At 36.5% G+C, this 16,244-nt stretch overlaps 2 protein-coding genes across 3 annotated transcripts; both read right to left on the reverse strand.

Moving 5' to 3' along the window:
* Positions 1-527: 527 nt before the first annotated feature.
* Positions 528-998, reverse strand: LOC128034795 (uncharacterized). Its single transcript, XM_052623635.1, has one exon. It carries the CDS (start codon positions 996-998, stop codon positions 528-530), a length of 471 nt encoding a protein of 156 aa, XP_052479595.1.
* A 12,466-nt stretch (positions 999-13,464) lies between these two features.
* On the reverse strand, positions 13,465-14,798 carry LOC105804082 (EPIDERMAL PATTERNING FACTOR-like protein 2). Of its 2 annotated transcripts, none has more exons than XM_052623400.1 (3): positions 14,507-14,798; positions 14,023-14,057; positions 13,465-13,932 (listed from the first exon to the last, which is right to left on the reverse strand). In XM_052623400.1, the coding sequence occupies exons 1-3, from the start codon at positions 14,523-14,525 to the stop codon at positions 13,684-13,686; spliced, it is 303 nt and encodes a 100-aa protein (XP_052479360.1). In that variant the 5' UTR covers positions 14,526-14,798; the 3' UTR covers positions 13,465-13,683. The 2 variants fall into 2 exon arrangements, with proteins under 2 accessions (XP_052479360.1, XP_012492033.1); XM_012636579.2 differs by having other exon boundaries at positions 14,135-14,797.
* Between the last annotated feature and the right edge of the window lie 1,446 nt (positions 14,799-16,244).

Raw genomic sequence — 16,244 nt, forward strand, 5'->3', positions numbered from 1 at the left:
TGACTGCAGACCTCCGCTATTGAGTTGTTGTTCAAATTCAACTCATTGTTAGATATGATTCTTTCGGGCATTCTATATCGGCATATAATCTCCTTTTTCAAGAACTTACTGACCGCTGACTTTGTGACATTAGCATATGAAGCAGCTTCCACCCACTTAGTGAAGTAATCGATAACCACAAAGATGAAACGATGTCCATTAGAAGCCTGTGGTGATATTAGCCCAATGACATCCATACCCCACATAGAGAAAGGCCATGGAGAAGTCATAACATAAAGAGGCGAAGGAGGTGCATGCACTTTATCACCATAAATTTGGCATTTATGGCACTTCTTGGCATAATTGATGCAATCCTCTTCTATAGTGGACCAGTAGTACCCGAATCTCATAATCTGTCTACCCATTGTGAAACCACTAGCATGCATTCCGCAAATACCCTCATAGACTTCCTCCAAAACTTTTTTAGCCTCCGCAGCATCCATACATCTTAACAGTACCTGATCCTTCCCTCTTTTATATAAGATCTCTCAATCTAAGAGATAATCAATGGCTAGTCTTCTTAGAGTCCTCTTATCATTCTCAGCTGCCTGGTCAGGATATTCACGATTCTTCACATATCGTAATATATCTTGATACCAATGGCTGTCATCCTTTTCCCCTTCCTTGATATTGCAACAATGAGCTGGGGTTTCATAGATGCTCATCCAGATAGGTTTCATGTCCTCTTGTCTGTTTACTTTAATCATGGAGGCTAGAGTAGCCAACGCGTCAGCCATTTGGTTTTCATCCTGTAGAAGATAGCAGAAAGTAATGTCATCAAACTCTTCAATCAATTCGAGAACCAGCTTTCGATAACTGATTAATTTGAGATCTCTCGTTTCCCATTCACCTTTGAGTTGGTATATTACCAATGCAAAATCTCCATATACCTCTAGCACTTTGATTTCAAGCTCTATAGCCGCGCGAATACCCATGATGCACGCTTCATATTCTGCCATGTTATTTGTGCAATCAAAATTCAATTTGCAAGTAAAAGGATAATGATCTCCATTTGGGGATACTAAGACTACCCCAATTCCATTGCCCACGGCGTTTGAGGCCCCATCAAAGTTTAGCTTCCAAATGTGACCTACTTGGGAATCTTCTTCTGTGACTGCTACATACATCAAGTCTTTGTTCGGGAAATCAAAATTCAAGGGCTCGTAATCTTCCAATGCTCTACTAGCTAGAAAGTTAGCTATTGCACTCCCTTTCACGGCCTTCTGACTTATATAGACTATGTCAAATTTGGAAAGCAAATTCTTCTATCTGGTTATCCTCCCATTCAAAGCAGTCGCCTCTATCATATACTTTAAAGGGTCTAATTTTGAAATCAACCAAGTTGTGTGGTACAACATATACTGCCTCAGTCTCCGAGTCGTCCAGACCAAAGCACAACACAATTTCTCAATAGGCGAGTATCTCATTTCACAATCAGTGAATTTTTTACTGAGATAGTATATCGCCCTTTCTTTCCTTCCTGTCTCATCATGTTGGCCTAGCACACATCCCATGGAATTGTCAAACACTGTCAAATACAGTATCAACGGCCTATCGGGGCTAGGTGGTAATAGTATTGGGTATTGGACAAGTACTGTTTTACCATGTTAAAAGCTTCCTGGCATTCTTCGTCCCATTCACCTGGATTATGTTTCTTTAAAAGACGGAATATGGGGTCACATTTCTCAATTAGTTGTGAAATGAACCGAGCAATGTAATTTAATCTCCCTAAGAAACTTCGAACTTCCTTTTGAGTCCGTGACGGAGGTAAATCTCGTATCGCCTTGACCTTATCTGGGTCGATCTCGATTCCTTTTTTCACTGACTATAAAACCCAATAGTTTTCCTGACCTAGCTCCGAAAGTGCATTTCGTTGGGTTAAGCTTGAGCTGGAACTTTCTTAGTCTTAAGAACAAATTTTTCAGGACCTGCATATGTTCCTCTTCTGTCTTGGATTTTGCAATCATATCGTCAACGTAAACCTCAATTTCTTTGTGCATCATGTCATGGAACAAGGCTACCATGGCTCTTTGATATGTTGTCCCAGCATTCGTTAAACCAAATGGCATCACCTTATAACAAAACGTAACCCACAAGGTGATGAATGTGGTCTTTCCCATGTCTTCAGGATGCATCTTGATTTGATTGTATCCAGAGAACCCGTCCATAAAGGAAAACAGAGAGTAGCCTGCTGTATTATCCACCAAAGTGCAACATGAGGCAATGAGACTGAGACAATATTGGCTATCCATTCAGAGTACTCGATCGCCTGTAAGAACCCAACATCAAATTACTTTTTGACTTCCTCTTTTATTTTTAGCACAATATCAGGCTTCATCCTCTGAACTTTCTGCTGAACTGGCTTGCAATCCTCTCTTATAGGAAGGCGATGCACTACGATGCCAGTGCTTAATCCCGGCATATCCTGGTATGACCATGCGAAGACATCTTTGAATTTCTGGAGTAATTCAATGAGGTCTCACCTCGTCTCTGTGGTAATGTCAGTTCCAATATTCACCTCTTTTCCCTCCTCCAATCTCACAATTTCTATTGACTCCTTGTGAGGTAGGATTTGTTTCTCTTCCTGTTCTACCATCCTCAACAAGTCTGGAGATAATCCACAGTCTAGGTCATCTTCAAAGTCATGCGATCCCTCTAAACACATGTCTCGTTCAAAAGGAAATTCTGAGTTTGTAGCAGCGTCACTCATGTCATTGATATCTAGGGACCTTTGGTGGGTACCAAAGAATATACAAAGAATATATGAATTTATGAATGATTATTTGTATAATATGATTATAAATGTAATGAAAGAATGATTCGGAAGGCAATCTCAAACAAATGAAAAAATAAAAGAATACTTGCTTGAAGTGAGTGCAAAAATGTATTTTATTAGAATAATAACGTTCAGACATTAGCCTACTTCACAAAGGAATTCTTATCATTTTTAGGCCGAAAATAACAAGAATGTTCTGAACATTACCCTGAGTAAGCTCTAAAGACTATAGATATTTCTTCCGCAGTCCAATTATTTAGCTCGCTCCCCAGTTCGTAAGGGCGAACTTCAAACAAGGTTCTTCTTTTAGCCAGGTCTATGGCATTGATTTGAACACTTCTCAACATCTCCTCAATATTTTCTCTCATTGGCGTCTTTCGTTCAGAATGAATAATCCCTCCTGACACAAAAATTTCTGATATACGAGGGAATATCATCAGTTCCCACTTGATTTCCTCCCCACTTATGCGTGCCCTTCTTCTTTCTTGCCTCTTCTCTATCTCTTTCCTTCTTTATCTTGTACTTGGCTTGTACCCTAAGCCAAAACGGTCATACTTGTCCTTCAACATTGGAGCCTCAACTCTTCCCTGAAGATATCTTCCAAGTCCTTTTCTCGGCCAGGCTCCTCTTCCTACCATCAACAGTAGACCCATTCTTGTAGCCTTGGACATTTTTGGTACTGGCATCCTGCTCCCCTCGGTAATATATGTGGCATTCACGAACTCTAAGGACCGAAAAGAACATTCGACTGTTTCCTCATTTGTCTCAAAGTACAGCGCATTACTGGTTATGGCCGCGATAATATCCTCTTCAGCATTTATCGTCACCAATCGACCCTCTGATATCAGCTTCAGCTTTTGATGCAATGACGAAGGTACAGCCCCTGCCGAATGTATCCATGGCCTTCCTAATAAATAATTGTAGGAAGGTTTGATGTCTATCACCAGAACATCCACCTCATAGACAGTTGGTCCAATTAATAAAGGTATTTCAATTCTCCTCATAACCTTCCTCTCAGTGCCATCAAATGCTTTCACTATATTCTGGCACGACTTCATATGCGAGCTATCCACTTGCAACTTGCTAAGTGTGGACAAGGGTAGTACGTTTAATACTGATCTATTGTCAATCAGAACCCCAGGTAAAGTGTACCCCTTGCATCGGGTAGTAATGTGCAAAACTTTAATAGACCCCATACTTCCAGGTGGTATTTCATCCTCATTGAAGAAGATGAAGTTATCGGAACTTATATTGCTAACCAACCGATCTAATTTGCTGACAGAGATATCATTGGCCACGTAGGTTTCATTCAACACTTTCATTAACGCACTTCGATGTACTTCTGAACTCAATAGAAAAGCTAGCACAGATATGGGAGCTGGTTGTTTATGCAACTATTCTACCACACTGTATTCACAGTGCTTTAAGAATTTAAGGAATTCTTTAGCTTCTTCCTCCTCTACTGGCTCATTGATGGGCTCGACTGCCTTCTCTTTCTTTTATTCTGTCATTTCCTGTCCTTTCATAGGTTTTACTTGGGGACTTATTACGTCGTAACATCTCTCACTACATGTACAAGAACCTATACCCTGATTTTCTTTTGAAGCACCGACCAAAGTCTCCCTTCCCGGGATGGTTACATTGCACTCATAGTTCCATGAGACTTTCCTGCTGTCCTTGTAAGAAAAGGTTGCGGGTTTCTGAATTGTGATTTTTGGTGCTACTAGTACCCCAGCGTCATTATTTTTTGGTTTTGAAATGATAACCACGGGATGATTCACCTTCGAAACCTTCATTGCAGACTCCGACGCACATATACTTCCCACCTCCTTGATTTCTTCATAGAATTCCACTTTCTTGTCATCCATCATGCCTTGAACTAGGGCTTTAAACTCTTTGCACTCCTGAATTTCGTGCCCCTCTTTGTGGTTGAACTCACAGTAATTCATCGTCTCTTCACATCTTTCCCCTAAATCCGAGACAATTAACCCTCTTTTGGCCATTTCCTTCCAGACCCTTCTTAGAGGAGTTTTTATTTTTGCAACGTCCGCCTTGATTCTTCTCCCCATAGCCTCACTCATCATGTTTATCCCATTAACATCATGATTGGGTAGCGGATTCTCTGTACTAGATCAATTTTCAAATTTGACAATACCCATGCTGATAAATCTTTCAACCAGCTTCTTAAAAGCGGTGCAATTTTCTATGGAATGCCCCGTAATTCCTGCATGATAATCGTACTGTGCATTTGCATCATACCATTTAGGGTACGGAGGCTACAAGGGCTTTAAATAGTAATGGGAAACGACGTGTGCATCAAACAACCTTTGATATAACTCCTTATACGACATTAGAATCGGTGTGAACTGGGCCTTCCATTGTTTTGTCTTGTACCCGATTCTTGCCTTGATGAGCCCTGCTGATTGGCAACCCCCTTTCCTGGTTGATTTACCGTAATCGACTTCGAGAAACCTTTGTTGTATGTACTCGTGTTGTTCACCTCATTTTCTTTCTTCCTCGAGACTGACCTTTTGTTACTTTCTCCAATATCTATCTTTCCATATTTTATGGTATTCTCAATCATCTCGCCATTCATGACTATATCTAAAAAACTCTTTGTGGCACTCCCCATCATGTGTGTGATGAATGGGGCTTTCAACGTGTTGATAAAGAGCATCGTGGTTTCCTTTTCTAGGAGCGGTGGCTGAACTTGGATGGCAACCTCCCTTCATCTTTATGCATATTGCCTAAAACTCTCACTAGGCTTCTTCTCCATGTTTTGTATCGTAATTCTATCAGGAGTCATATCTGTGACATGACTATACTGCTTTATGAACGCTTGTGCTAGATCCCTCCATGAACTAATCCTAGTACAGCTCAATTGGTTATACCACTTGGACGCTGCCCCCACCAAGCTCTCCTGGAAGCAGTGTATTAACAGTTGATCATTGTTAACGTGTCCAGCCATCTGTCTACAAAACATGGTGATGTGAACTTCAGGGCAACTGGTCCCGCTGTACTTTTCAAATTCTGGCATTTTGAACTTGTACGGAAAAACTAAATCTGGAACCAAGCTCAGATCCTTAGCGTCAATTCCCTGATGACTATCAACACTTTCCATCGCTTTGAATTTTTCCTCCAGCCATCTACAACGGTCCTCTAGCTGTTTCGGCATTTTTGCTTTAGCTTTTTCCTTTTCTGCCACCTCATCAAAATTGGGGATCACTGGATTAGCCGGGTTATTTCCTGGATTTGAACCTGACCCAGTTTGAAAGTTTACTGGCACCAGTTTGAACCTAATTGTGACGGATGGTCTCTGCGGGTACATTTCAGCTTGGACCTGTAACTTAGGCGAAGTAAAACTAGGAAGATATAGTGGCTCATCCTTATCCTCACTGGGGTTAGTCATAGGGCCTTTCCCTTTATCACTTCCCCCAGTCAACAGTTGGGTCAACTTGGCCATCATACTGTCTTGAGATTCTAGCATCTTGTCCGTCATTTCTTGTTGGATCTTATCCAACCGCTCTTGCATTTGCGCTTGTAGCTGGTCCTGCATCTCCCTCTGTAATTGTTCGATTTTTTCTAACCTTTGGTCCATGTCTTTTGTCTTAGCTCGGGTACCATAACGATGTTTAGCTGACAGGTTTTTTGCTGGTTGCCAAGTAAACTGAAATAATTTTAATTAATTAGGACTTTTTGGTGGATTTTAATGCATATGATGTGATGTAATGTAATGCAAATGCATGAAGTGAATGCAAAAAGGTGTCAATTTAAATTCAATTCCATTTAGAAAACTTTACTAGAAAACAAAAATCTTTACATAAAACAAATTACATATATGGCCTAGCCCTAACACTCAAGGCTTTAATTTTCCTAAGCAGCGAAGCTAACTCCACCTTGGCCCGATTCCATTTCGTATTTTACGCTCAAAGATATCACTTGTCTTGCCAAAGTCTGTAGATAATCTGCTACTTCTTGAATCTGAGTTACAGTCTCCCCCATAATATGATCTTTGTTTCTGACTTGGTTCTGGCAATAACGGAGCTATTCTTTTTTACGCTCTTCACTGGCTTCAAGGGATTCAATCCGTATTTTACAATTTTGTAATGCCATTTCCAATTCTTCCACTCTTCCTTTCATCTGCTCAATCTTGTCTAAGCTCGCCCTTAGCTCCATTACAGAATTACGGTTTCGATACTGATACAGAATTTTCTCAAGCTCAGCCACTCTAGGTTTTAACTCACCCCTTTCATTTCGGCTTTCTAACAAGCTCTTCTCTAAGGTCTCATTTTGCATCTGGGACTCTTGGAACTTCCTTTCCCATCTATCGGCCTTGATCTTTTCCTCCTGAATTTCTTGACACCACTGCTCTGAAGTTTTCCCCAACCCAGCAGCTTTCATCGAACAACCCAACCTCTTATAGTACGTTTTCAAACCCAAATCTCTCTCAGCCTTATCCTTTCTTTTTCTTAATTTCTCGATTTCTAGTTTCTGAACATCCATGTCAAGTCTCAAATTCATCTTCTCTTCTTCTATTTGTTCTATCTTCTTCTCTAATTCTGCATTCCTTCTTTGAAAATCCTGTTTTATAATTTCTAACTCGAAGGGAACGACTTGTAGATGTTTTTGTGTCGGCTGACCGTCTCCCTGACTTGGCCCAAAAATGTTATCATTAATCCTTCTACCCCACCACTCGATATATTTAGGGGTCGCTATCGGACATACTGCCAATCTCTTTATCCGTCGAGTCTAATTCTAGGCATTGGACATCTTTCGAATCTTCTTTTTGTATCCATCATCTTTATATGAAAATTCACACTGAGCTAGTCCTTGAGTTGCAGGTATGAACTGTCTAGACCTAAACTGTCTTAGTACTAGCAATGGTGCATAGCCAATAGCTCTCCAAATCCCAAGTAGTGGAACCCAGTCAAAATTACCACATCTATATAAGATCTCATCTGGAAGCATCCAAGGAGCTCTCCATTCGATATCCTCCTCTCAAAGATTCTGAAGAATTTCCATCCATTTTTCTTCCGGGATGTCATCCCGCCTTGGTATAGCCACTATCTCCCTCAGAGGTGAATAATTTTCAGAGAAAACTCGATAAGAAACCTTCTCAACTTTCTAAAAGTGACAATAGAACCATGCTAAAAGGAGCTGCGCACATCTGATGAATCTACCCTCACCTGTTCTCCGGCATCCATTCAACGACCTGAAGGTTTCTGCCAAAATTGCTGGGACTGGTATAACCCCCTTATCAAGTCGGTCAAATAGATCAGTGACTGCCTCATCAACATGTCTTAGGGCCTTGGGAAATATAACTAAGCCGTAGACACTCAAGGCAAAGACATCAACTTTCTTCTTCATATCTGGGTGTGCTAGAATTAGATCCCTCAAATTCTTCCAAGGATTACATTTACTATCCCCTTTCTGCTTGATCCGTGCTGCAACCCATTGCTCGCTCATCCCGGTAATATTTATCAACTTCTTCAAAAATTATGGGACATTGACAGCTCTCGAGTAAACTCTATCTGCTTGAATCTTCGAGCAATGAAGTAAAGCCATGTACTCTTCCACTGTAGGTACCAGATCACCTCCCCCAAAAGTGAAACAACTGTAAGCAGGATTCCAAAACTGGGCGAGGGCACGAAACAAGTGTTTGTCCACCTTTATGTCAAGCAGATAAGGCAGATCTCCATAGCTAGAATAAAAAAGCGGCTTGACATCATCATTCCACTGATCCCAGATTTCTTTTAATTACAGTAGACTATTCTGGGTCACACTAATACAAGTGAAGTCCCACAACTCTGATACATATCATTCGACCAAACTATCACCTTTTTCCCGCTGTATCGCCTCAGACTAGGTTTGGACAGCCACATTATCCTCCACTTTATCAAGAAATTCATTTTCCATGATAAGCTCTCTGTTTAGGAACTGAATATGAATCGACTCCTTTTAGGATGAAATGCTATGCAGTCAAAAGGCCATGCAATCAAAGCAAAACATACAAAAGTTAGTATCATGTATAAAAATAGAATTCAACATAAACAGGAAATAATAAAGTACCTAATCAGGAATCTACTAGGGTTTGGTATAGTTTTACCTAGGGCAAGTTCCTAAGGTTCACTATATGAGGTTTTAGCTTCTAGAGCAAAGGTACTCGAACCAGCAGATTCTTCGATCCTTACCCATTATAGGCTCATATGGACCAAGTTCGGTTCAGGGGAATACATTTTCCTATGGCTGCAAAATAGATGAAAATCTCACGAAGACATAGGTACGGATGTATTCTGAAAACGGTCCACTATCCTGCAATGAGGTGAAAATCTCATGAAGGACTAGCTTCTTACTCCCACTTAAAGGGGTAAATTCGACCAACTTATGTAATGCAAAATGCAAATTCATAGACTTAAACCAAGCAAGAATGCCATGATGAAAACCAGTGAATGCGAAGGAAAAAACGTAATTTAAAACAAAATTTGATTTTTTCGACCATAAGACAAAAATTAATCAAGTTATGGCTCGACTCTACTACTTCCCCAGCGGAGTCGCCATGCTGTCGAAACCTCTTTTTGAAAACAAAAAGAAATTGTTTCGACTTAAAAAATGAAAATTGGAGTCGCCACCAATCCTTTATTAAGGTGTGATTGGATCACCTGAAAATGATTTTGGTCTACGAGTTTTAAAAAAAAGGGTTCGGGAGTCAGTTACGTACAAGGAAGGATTAGTACCCTCGTAACACCCAAAATTGGTACCACATTATGTATTTAATGTCTTAAGGTCGAATGAATAATTTGCTTTTATTTTAAAAAACTCGTGTCGAGATAACAAAATGTCACATCCAGTGAGTTAGGACACAACCCTTTAAATTCTCGAGAGTAAATTTAAATCTTGAAACGTTTACAAATTTATTAAAAAAAGATATTCGGCTATTTAAATTCAACGAAAAAAACCGAAGCCCAGTAAGTTAGGGCACAATCTCCTCGAGAATTTTGAACGCCAAATATTTTGAAAACTCTCGTATAAAACAATTTCAGTAGTTTAAACAAATCAGTAATATATCTAAAGAATAAAAGTATTTTAATATAACTTGTACATGTATATATAAAATAATATTATATAAAAACTTTCATATAAGTCTTTAAAACATAAAAATATATATAATGAATTTTCAAAGAAACATATACTTCAAAATAAAACATCAAAATATATGCATTATCTTTGGATTTTAAAAGAAATAAAATAATGCATTATAAGATAAAATAATAATATATGACAATGATATAAATAGAATAAAATTATGCATACAAAAAGGTTAGATAAATTATTATAAGAAATATAATAACAATAGTAATAATATTAATATTAATAATAGTAATAGTAATAATGAAGTTCAAGAATAAAAATAAAATAGAACAAAATAAAAAATCACAATGAAATGTAAAAAAAGTAAATAAAAATAAACAAAACACAAAACGAAATTAAAAACACCACAGAGACAAAAAAAAACTAGATTGTCCTTGAAATAAAAGATATTTAAAATGAGATAGGGGCTGAAATTATAAAAAAAAAAGTGCAAAAGGACTAAATTGAAGTTTAATAAAAAATCGGGGTAAAAATTATAAGTAAAAATGAAGGAAAGGGCCCAATTGAAAGGCGCAAATAATTTATAAGGACCCATTGGGGAAATATCCCCCATCCTTTGAAACGCCATTTGCTAGGGTTAAATTGAAACTGAAGTAAAATTATAAGTATAAATTAAAAATAAATAAAAAAATAAAAAGGACTGAATTGAAACAACTAAAAAATACGGAAGGGCCTAACGCGCAAATAGACCATCAAAGCGAAACACGCGGATCCTTCCCTCGGGTCGGGTCACCCCGCGAGTTAAGGGGTGAAATGACGTCGTTTTGGGCATCAGAAGCCAAGCCCCAAAACGACGTCGTTTTGGGGTGTCTATATAAGTAAAAAAAATCTTAAAAAAAAAACATTTGCAACCTTATTTAAAAAAAAAAGAACTCTCCCTTTTCTCTCAACTCCCTTTCAACCTTTCAAACTTTTCTAGAATCCAGCCATGGCTCCGGCGCCGGACCACCGTGGCGGCCGCCAACGACGGTGCCGCCATCCGCGGTGGCCGAAAAATTTCCAAAAATATTTTTTTTTATTTTTTCAACTCCTGGCCTTAAAAAACACCAATTTTTATCGAAATCGACACCTCCTCCGCCATAAAGGTACGATTTTTACCCTTTGTATTTTCGATTTATTTAAAAAAAAGAAAAAGGGAAAAAATGTAGATAATAAATAAGCTGAAAAAAATAGAATAAACACCTTTGAGAATGCCTGATATTTGAACTGATTTCTTTTGATTCATTCGTGTGTGTGTGTAAAATATACATAGATTTGGGTATTTATATAGCCCAAAATTTCCTATTTTTTCTCTATTTTTTACATTGTTTGAGTTGTTGTTGGACTCTTCTAGTCCGTTTTGTAGGTACACACGTGGCACTGCAAGTGAGAGGCGGCGTCGTCGAGGTCGGCAGAGGCGTGCGCGGCTGGAGTTGGAGGCATGACTCTTGATTTTCTTTGCTTAGGGTTTCTTTGTTTTAGGTTTAGGCTATTTTGGGCTAGGGTTTGTAATGGGTAATGGGCCTATTTTGTAATTATTATTTGGACTGTTATTTATTTTTATTTTTGGGTTTTTATTTTAATTGGGATTGGGCCAAAATTGGCCTATTACAATGTGCTTATATGTTAACGATCTTATTTTTTGGGCGAATGATAGTGTCATGTTTGATGATTTCAAGAAATCTATGATGAATGAGATTGAGATGTTTAATCTTGGGAAGATGCATTATTTCCTTGGACTAGAAGTGATGTAATTTGATGATGGAATTTCTGTCTCCTAAAAAAAGTATGTGAGAGAAATATTGGACAGATTCAAGATGACAAATTGCAACTCTACTAACGCTCCAACTGGGTTTGGCTTAAAGCTAATTAAAGAAGGAGATGGGAAGAAGGTGGATAGCACACTTTACAAGCAAATTGTAGGCAATTCGATTTATCTAATTGCTACGAGGCCAAACATTAGGTATTTTGTGAGTCTTATTAGTAGGTACATAGAGAGCCCGATTGAAAAGCATTTATTAGCTGCCAAAAGAATCCTTCGTTACTTGCAAGGAACTAAGGATTTTGGGATTTTCTACAATAAGGGTAAAAAGTCAAACATGATTAGCTTCACCGAAAATGATTATATAGGAGATCAAGATGACAAAAGGAGCAATTCAAGTTGTGTTTTTATGCTTGGCACAAGGCCATTTTGTGGTCATCTAAGAAGCAATCCATTGTCACATTATCAAGCACAGAAGCTAAATTTGTTGTTGCTACAACTTGTGCTTGTCAAGCTATTTGGCCTAAGAGAATCCTTGAACAACTACAATTCAAGCCAGGAAGAGCCACTACAATTTTCTATGATAACAATTCAGCCATCAAGTTGTCAAAGAATCTTCAATTGCATGGAAGAAACAAGCATATTGATGTAAAGTATTACCTTTTGCGAGATCTTAGCAATGAAGGAGCAATTGAGCCAGAGGATTGCAGAAGTAAGGAGCAAGCATATTAATGTATTTTTCTCGTATTTAGTTTATCTATTTTAGCTTTGAGCTTACTAATTTTAGCTATTATAAAGTTTATAAAAAGTTAGAATCATTTGAAATTGTTAATCAATTTAACAAAAAAAAAATTTCTCTCATTTGAATTAATAATTCATTTTTCTCTCTTTTTTACTTGTAAGTGTAACATTGATTAATCGTCATCTTACTCTTAAATCCTAAACGAAAAATCTTTATTGAACGAAATTCACAATAAACTCCAAATTTTCCATAAAAAAAACCTTTCCTCTCAACCAATGACGAGAACTCGGCTCAAATTTCGCTAGGCATCTTAAAAATTTACTTCTAGGGAGTATTGAAACTCACATGATGTGAGCTGTTCAAACCACCAACCCAACCTTACAATAAAATATATGCCATCCCATTAAATTTGGTCGTCTTTCTTCCCAATCACGGTGATTCATTTTCCCTCTCGTATAATACATGTTTTCATTGTCCCCCCCAACCAAAAAAAAAAAACAGCTGAATTAATTTAAAAAAGACACCGGAGTTAAGCTTAACACTTTTGATTAAAAATTTAAATCCATATTTTGGCAGGTAGATAAGACTATTTCTGAGATTCCTGACGATCTATTAAAGTTTTAAGGGTGAAGTGGGGAAAGAAAAAGATTGGTATCTTGTGTTTTCTTACACGCAAAGAAACAATGCAAGAAACCAAAACACAACTCAAATCTGCCACAATAGTTGAGTATAGATCGCCCTAAGAGATTGAGATATCATCGCTTTTTGTTTGCAGCTAAACATTAATTAGAACTTATTTAATTGTTATTTGTTGATTCTTACTTATGTTATATATATTTGTTTGGTTAGTTGGAAAAACAACACTTGTCGGACATGGTGAAACTGTGAAAGCCAAATCATTGTTTACTTTTTAAGCAAAACTTTTTTCCAGTCTGTTTTCCCTAATTTCTAGATCATCTCTCCGACCCAATAAGCATGATTACATTCAGACGTCATAACGATCAGCCCAAGAAATCGTATCCAAATATGCGTATATTATTATAAATCCTATACGCTTACAAATATACGGTCCAAATAAAATAGCTAAAAGAAGTAAGAGATGATGAACAAGACTAATTAACTGACATGAATACATGATCACGAAAATCAAAAAGAAAAAAAGGCTTACTACTGATTCTCTTACAGTGATTTACATGGTTCAAAAATAGGTATTCAAGAAGTTAAAATTCAGTTCCATCAGGGATTGAAGATGAAGTTCCCACATTTGCATTTCCAACTAATGGGCTTGTAGTTGGAGCTGCCATCTCCTCTTGCATAGGCAGCATTTGAGATTAATGTTGAAGAATTCTTGTTGCCGTGTTTGGCTTGGGGATTTGTGGGCACTAGAATGGCTTCACAGTGCCCGCATGAACTGCATCTTCTCTCACACTTTGGCGGCCTTGAACCTATCTGAGCTCTCAATATCGTTTTTTCTTCATTTACCATCTATTCCAAAGTAACAAGGTTAAAGAAACATTCTCAGCATTGGTTTTTTGTTCCATTTATGAGAATTTGAGTGCTTGCTAGCTAGCTCACCTTGGAGAAGCTATTGGATTTGGGGTTTGATCTACCTGCAAAAACAAGTAGGGACAAGAAGATTCACTTCAAATTGAACCAAGCACTCAGAACTATTTAAAACTTATATTACCTTCAACTTTGTATCTCACTTGCGTTGAGCTTAAAATCAGAAGAAAAAGAAGGGAAAAATAGCATGGTCTCCGGCAAGATATGAAACCGTGACTTAAAATCTTCATTTTGACGAAAAGGACAAGGAAAAGGAAGGCAAAGAGCTCGGGGAAGAGTAGAGACTTTAACTTATATAAAGCATTTCAAAAGGGGGGTTGGATAATGGAAGTATGGAAAGCAAAATGGCAAATATCTAACAAGGCAAGTGGCTTGGGTAAATGAAATGACAGTTGACAGCATAATAGAACCGACATCTCGCTCTCTGTTGAAATGATGGAACGTGGAATGACAAATAAGTTACGCAGAAATCAAAGGAAAAGAACTCCTTTTCTACCTCGTTTGTCGAGCCCCATTACGATCCCCCCTTCACCTTTCACCCTTCACCTTACAACAACCCAACAAAACCGAGTTACTAGGAACTCGCAAGTCGCAGCAGAAAGCGGCGACAACACAGAAGCCTTTGAGAAACAAAGGTAATTCAACCCAAATAATGAAAAAGACAATAAGGAACCCAAACAGCGAAAGAAACATACACCAGAAACGCTACCCACATCCCACAATCAGACGTCAAAGAACGCAGCTGTAGGAAATGAGTTCTCATTTTTCACTTTCCTTAGATATGTGTATGTGTGTATTATGTATGTGTATATATATATTTCCGTTTGCTTTTCCTGTGGTTGTTTGGAATTTGTCACTCTCCCAACTACTCTAAGGATGTGATTTTTTTCCTTTTCTTTTCTGTGATCGATTTTTTTCCGATAATAAATGTAATCATTTCCTCCATTAAATTTCATATCATTTGACACATATTTGTCATACATTAATTAATTTTATCCACTTATAAAAAAAACTAACATCGCTAGACTCTAATGTTTTGGGATACAATAAGTTTAAATACTAAATTAAGCAAAAAGAAAACGAAATACTAAATTAGAAAAAGTGTTAAGTTCAAATACTAAATATTATATTAAGATGAAAATAAATAATAAGTAAATACAAATTCTGCTTTTTCCGGGAAAAGAAGAAAATATTATTCTGTTTAAAAGACTTCAGCCCATAAGAAAATTGATTAATTCATGAATCATGTTTAGATCCATTGCAGCCCATATGAAAATGGGCTAATAGTCTAAACACCAAAGCTCTAACCAAAAAAATCACACCAAATCATATATATAGATATTATAGCAATATAAGGTTACAAAATAAATAAAATAATAATTTCTATGTTGCATAGATTATAAATTGTCATTTCTCACTATAATAATATCCTACATGTAACTGTTTGACTATACTAAAAAATAATTCAAGGTAATTTTTTATAAAATATATCGCCAAATTTAGAATTTAAAAGTTCATATATTTTGTTACTATCTCCATCCTCCTCCTTGTATAATAAAAGTATTATACTATATTTGGTATAAAATTGATTATCAAAATAAAAGGTCTCAAATTTAAATTTAAATTTAATTTGGTTAAATATAAAATTTAAAATGGAAACTATATAATTTTAATAATTATAATAATACAAGATAACATAATATTAATAATACATGTTGCTTACTTCAAAAAACGCATGTTATATTTAATTTAATAATTGATTTTTTTAAAAATTATATTTATTGTTCACAAATATTGATGCATATAAAATTATTTTATTTTCAATATATTATTATACATTATATTTTTGTTAAAGTCAATAATTTTTTTATATGTATACATGATTATGCACATAGAAATGTGCTTTATTTTTACATCATTAGCTTAAGTAATATACTCTCTAAAAGTTGATATATTGCATGGATATATTAAATATATATGAAAAATAAAAATATTAATATTAATTATAATTTTATGTATAATTAAGTTAAATAAATGATAGGATTACAAACTATAAAACAAAATGACACAAATATATATAGTAAATTTTAAACTTAAAATATATTTTAAGTAAAATCTCGTACCATTGATTAAAGTAAATTTATATATGTTTTCCAAATATTATTATTTTTATATTATTAATTAATTTAATCAGAAAGCAAAATTATATAAAAAAATTGTATAATATTAAGACA

This window comes from Gossypium raimondii, chromosome 11 (genome assembly GCF_025698545.1).
Source record: "Gossypium raimondii isolate GPD5lz chromosome 11, ASM2569854v1, whole genome shotgun sequence".
NCBI classification, from domain to species: domain Eukaryota; kingdom Viridiplantae; phylum Streptophyta; class Magnoliopsida; order Malvales; family Malvaceae; genus Gossypium; species Gossypium raimondii.

What these genes read in the sequence shown, in the direction of transcription:
- LOC128034795 (XM_052623635.1), bottom strand. Translation starts at nt 998, where the DNA reads ATGGCAGAATATGAAGCGTGCATCATGGGTATTCGCGCGGCTATAGAG.
- LOC105804082 (XM_012636579.2), bottom strand. Translation starts at nt 14,240, where the DNA reads ATGAAGATTTTAAGTCACGGTTTCATATCTTGCCGGAGACCATGCTAT. An exon ending in AGTGAGATACAAAGTTGAAG is followed by an intron (nt 14,058 to 14,134) that starts GTAATATAAGTT and finishes TTGTTTTTGCAG; the next exon opens with GTAGATCAAACCCCAAATCC. An exon ending in AATCCAATAGCTTCTCCAAG is followed by an intron (nt 13,933 to 14,022) that starts GTGAGCTAGCTA and finishes ACTTTGGAATAG; the next exon opens with ATGGTAAATGAAGAAAAAAC.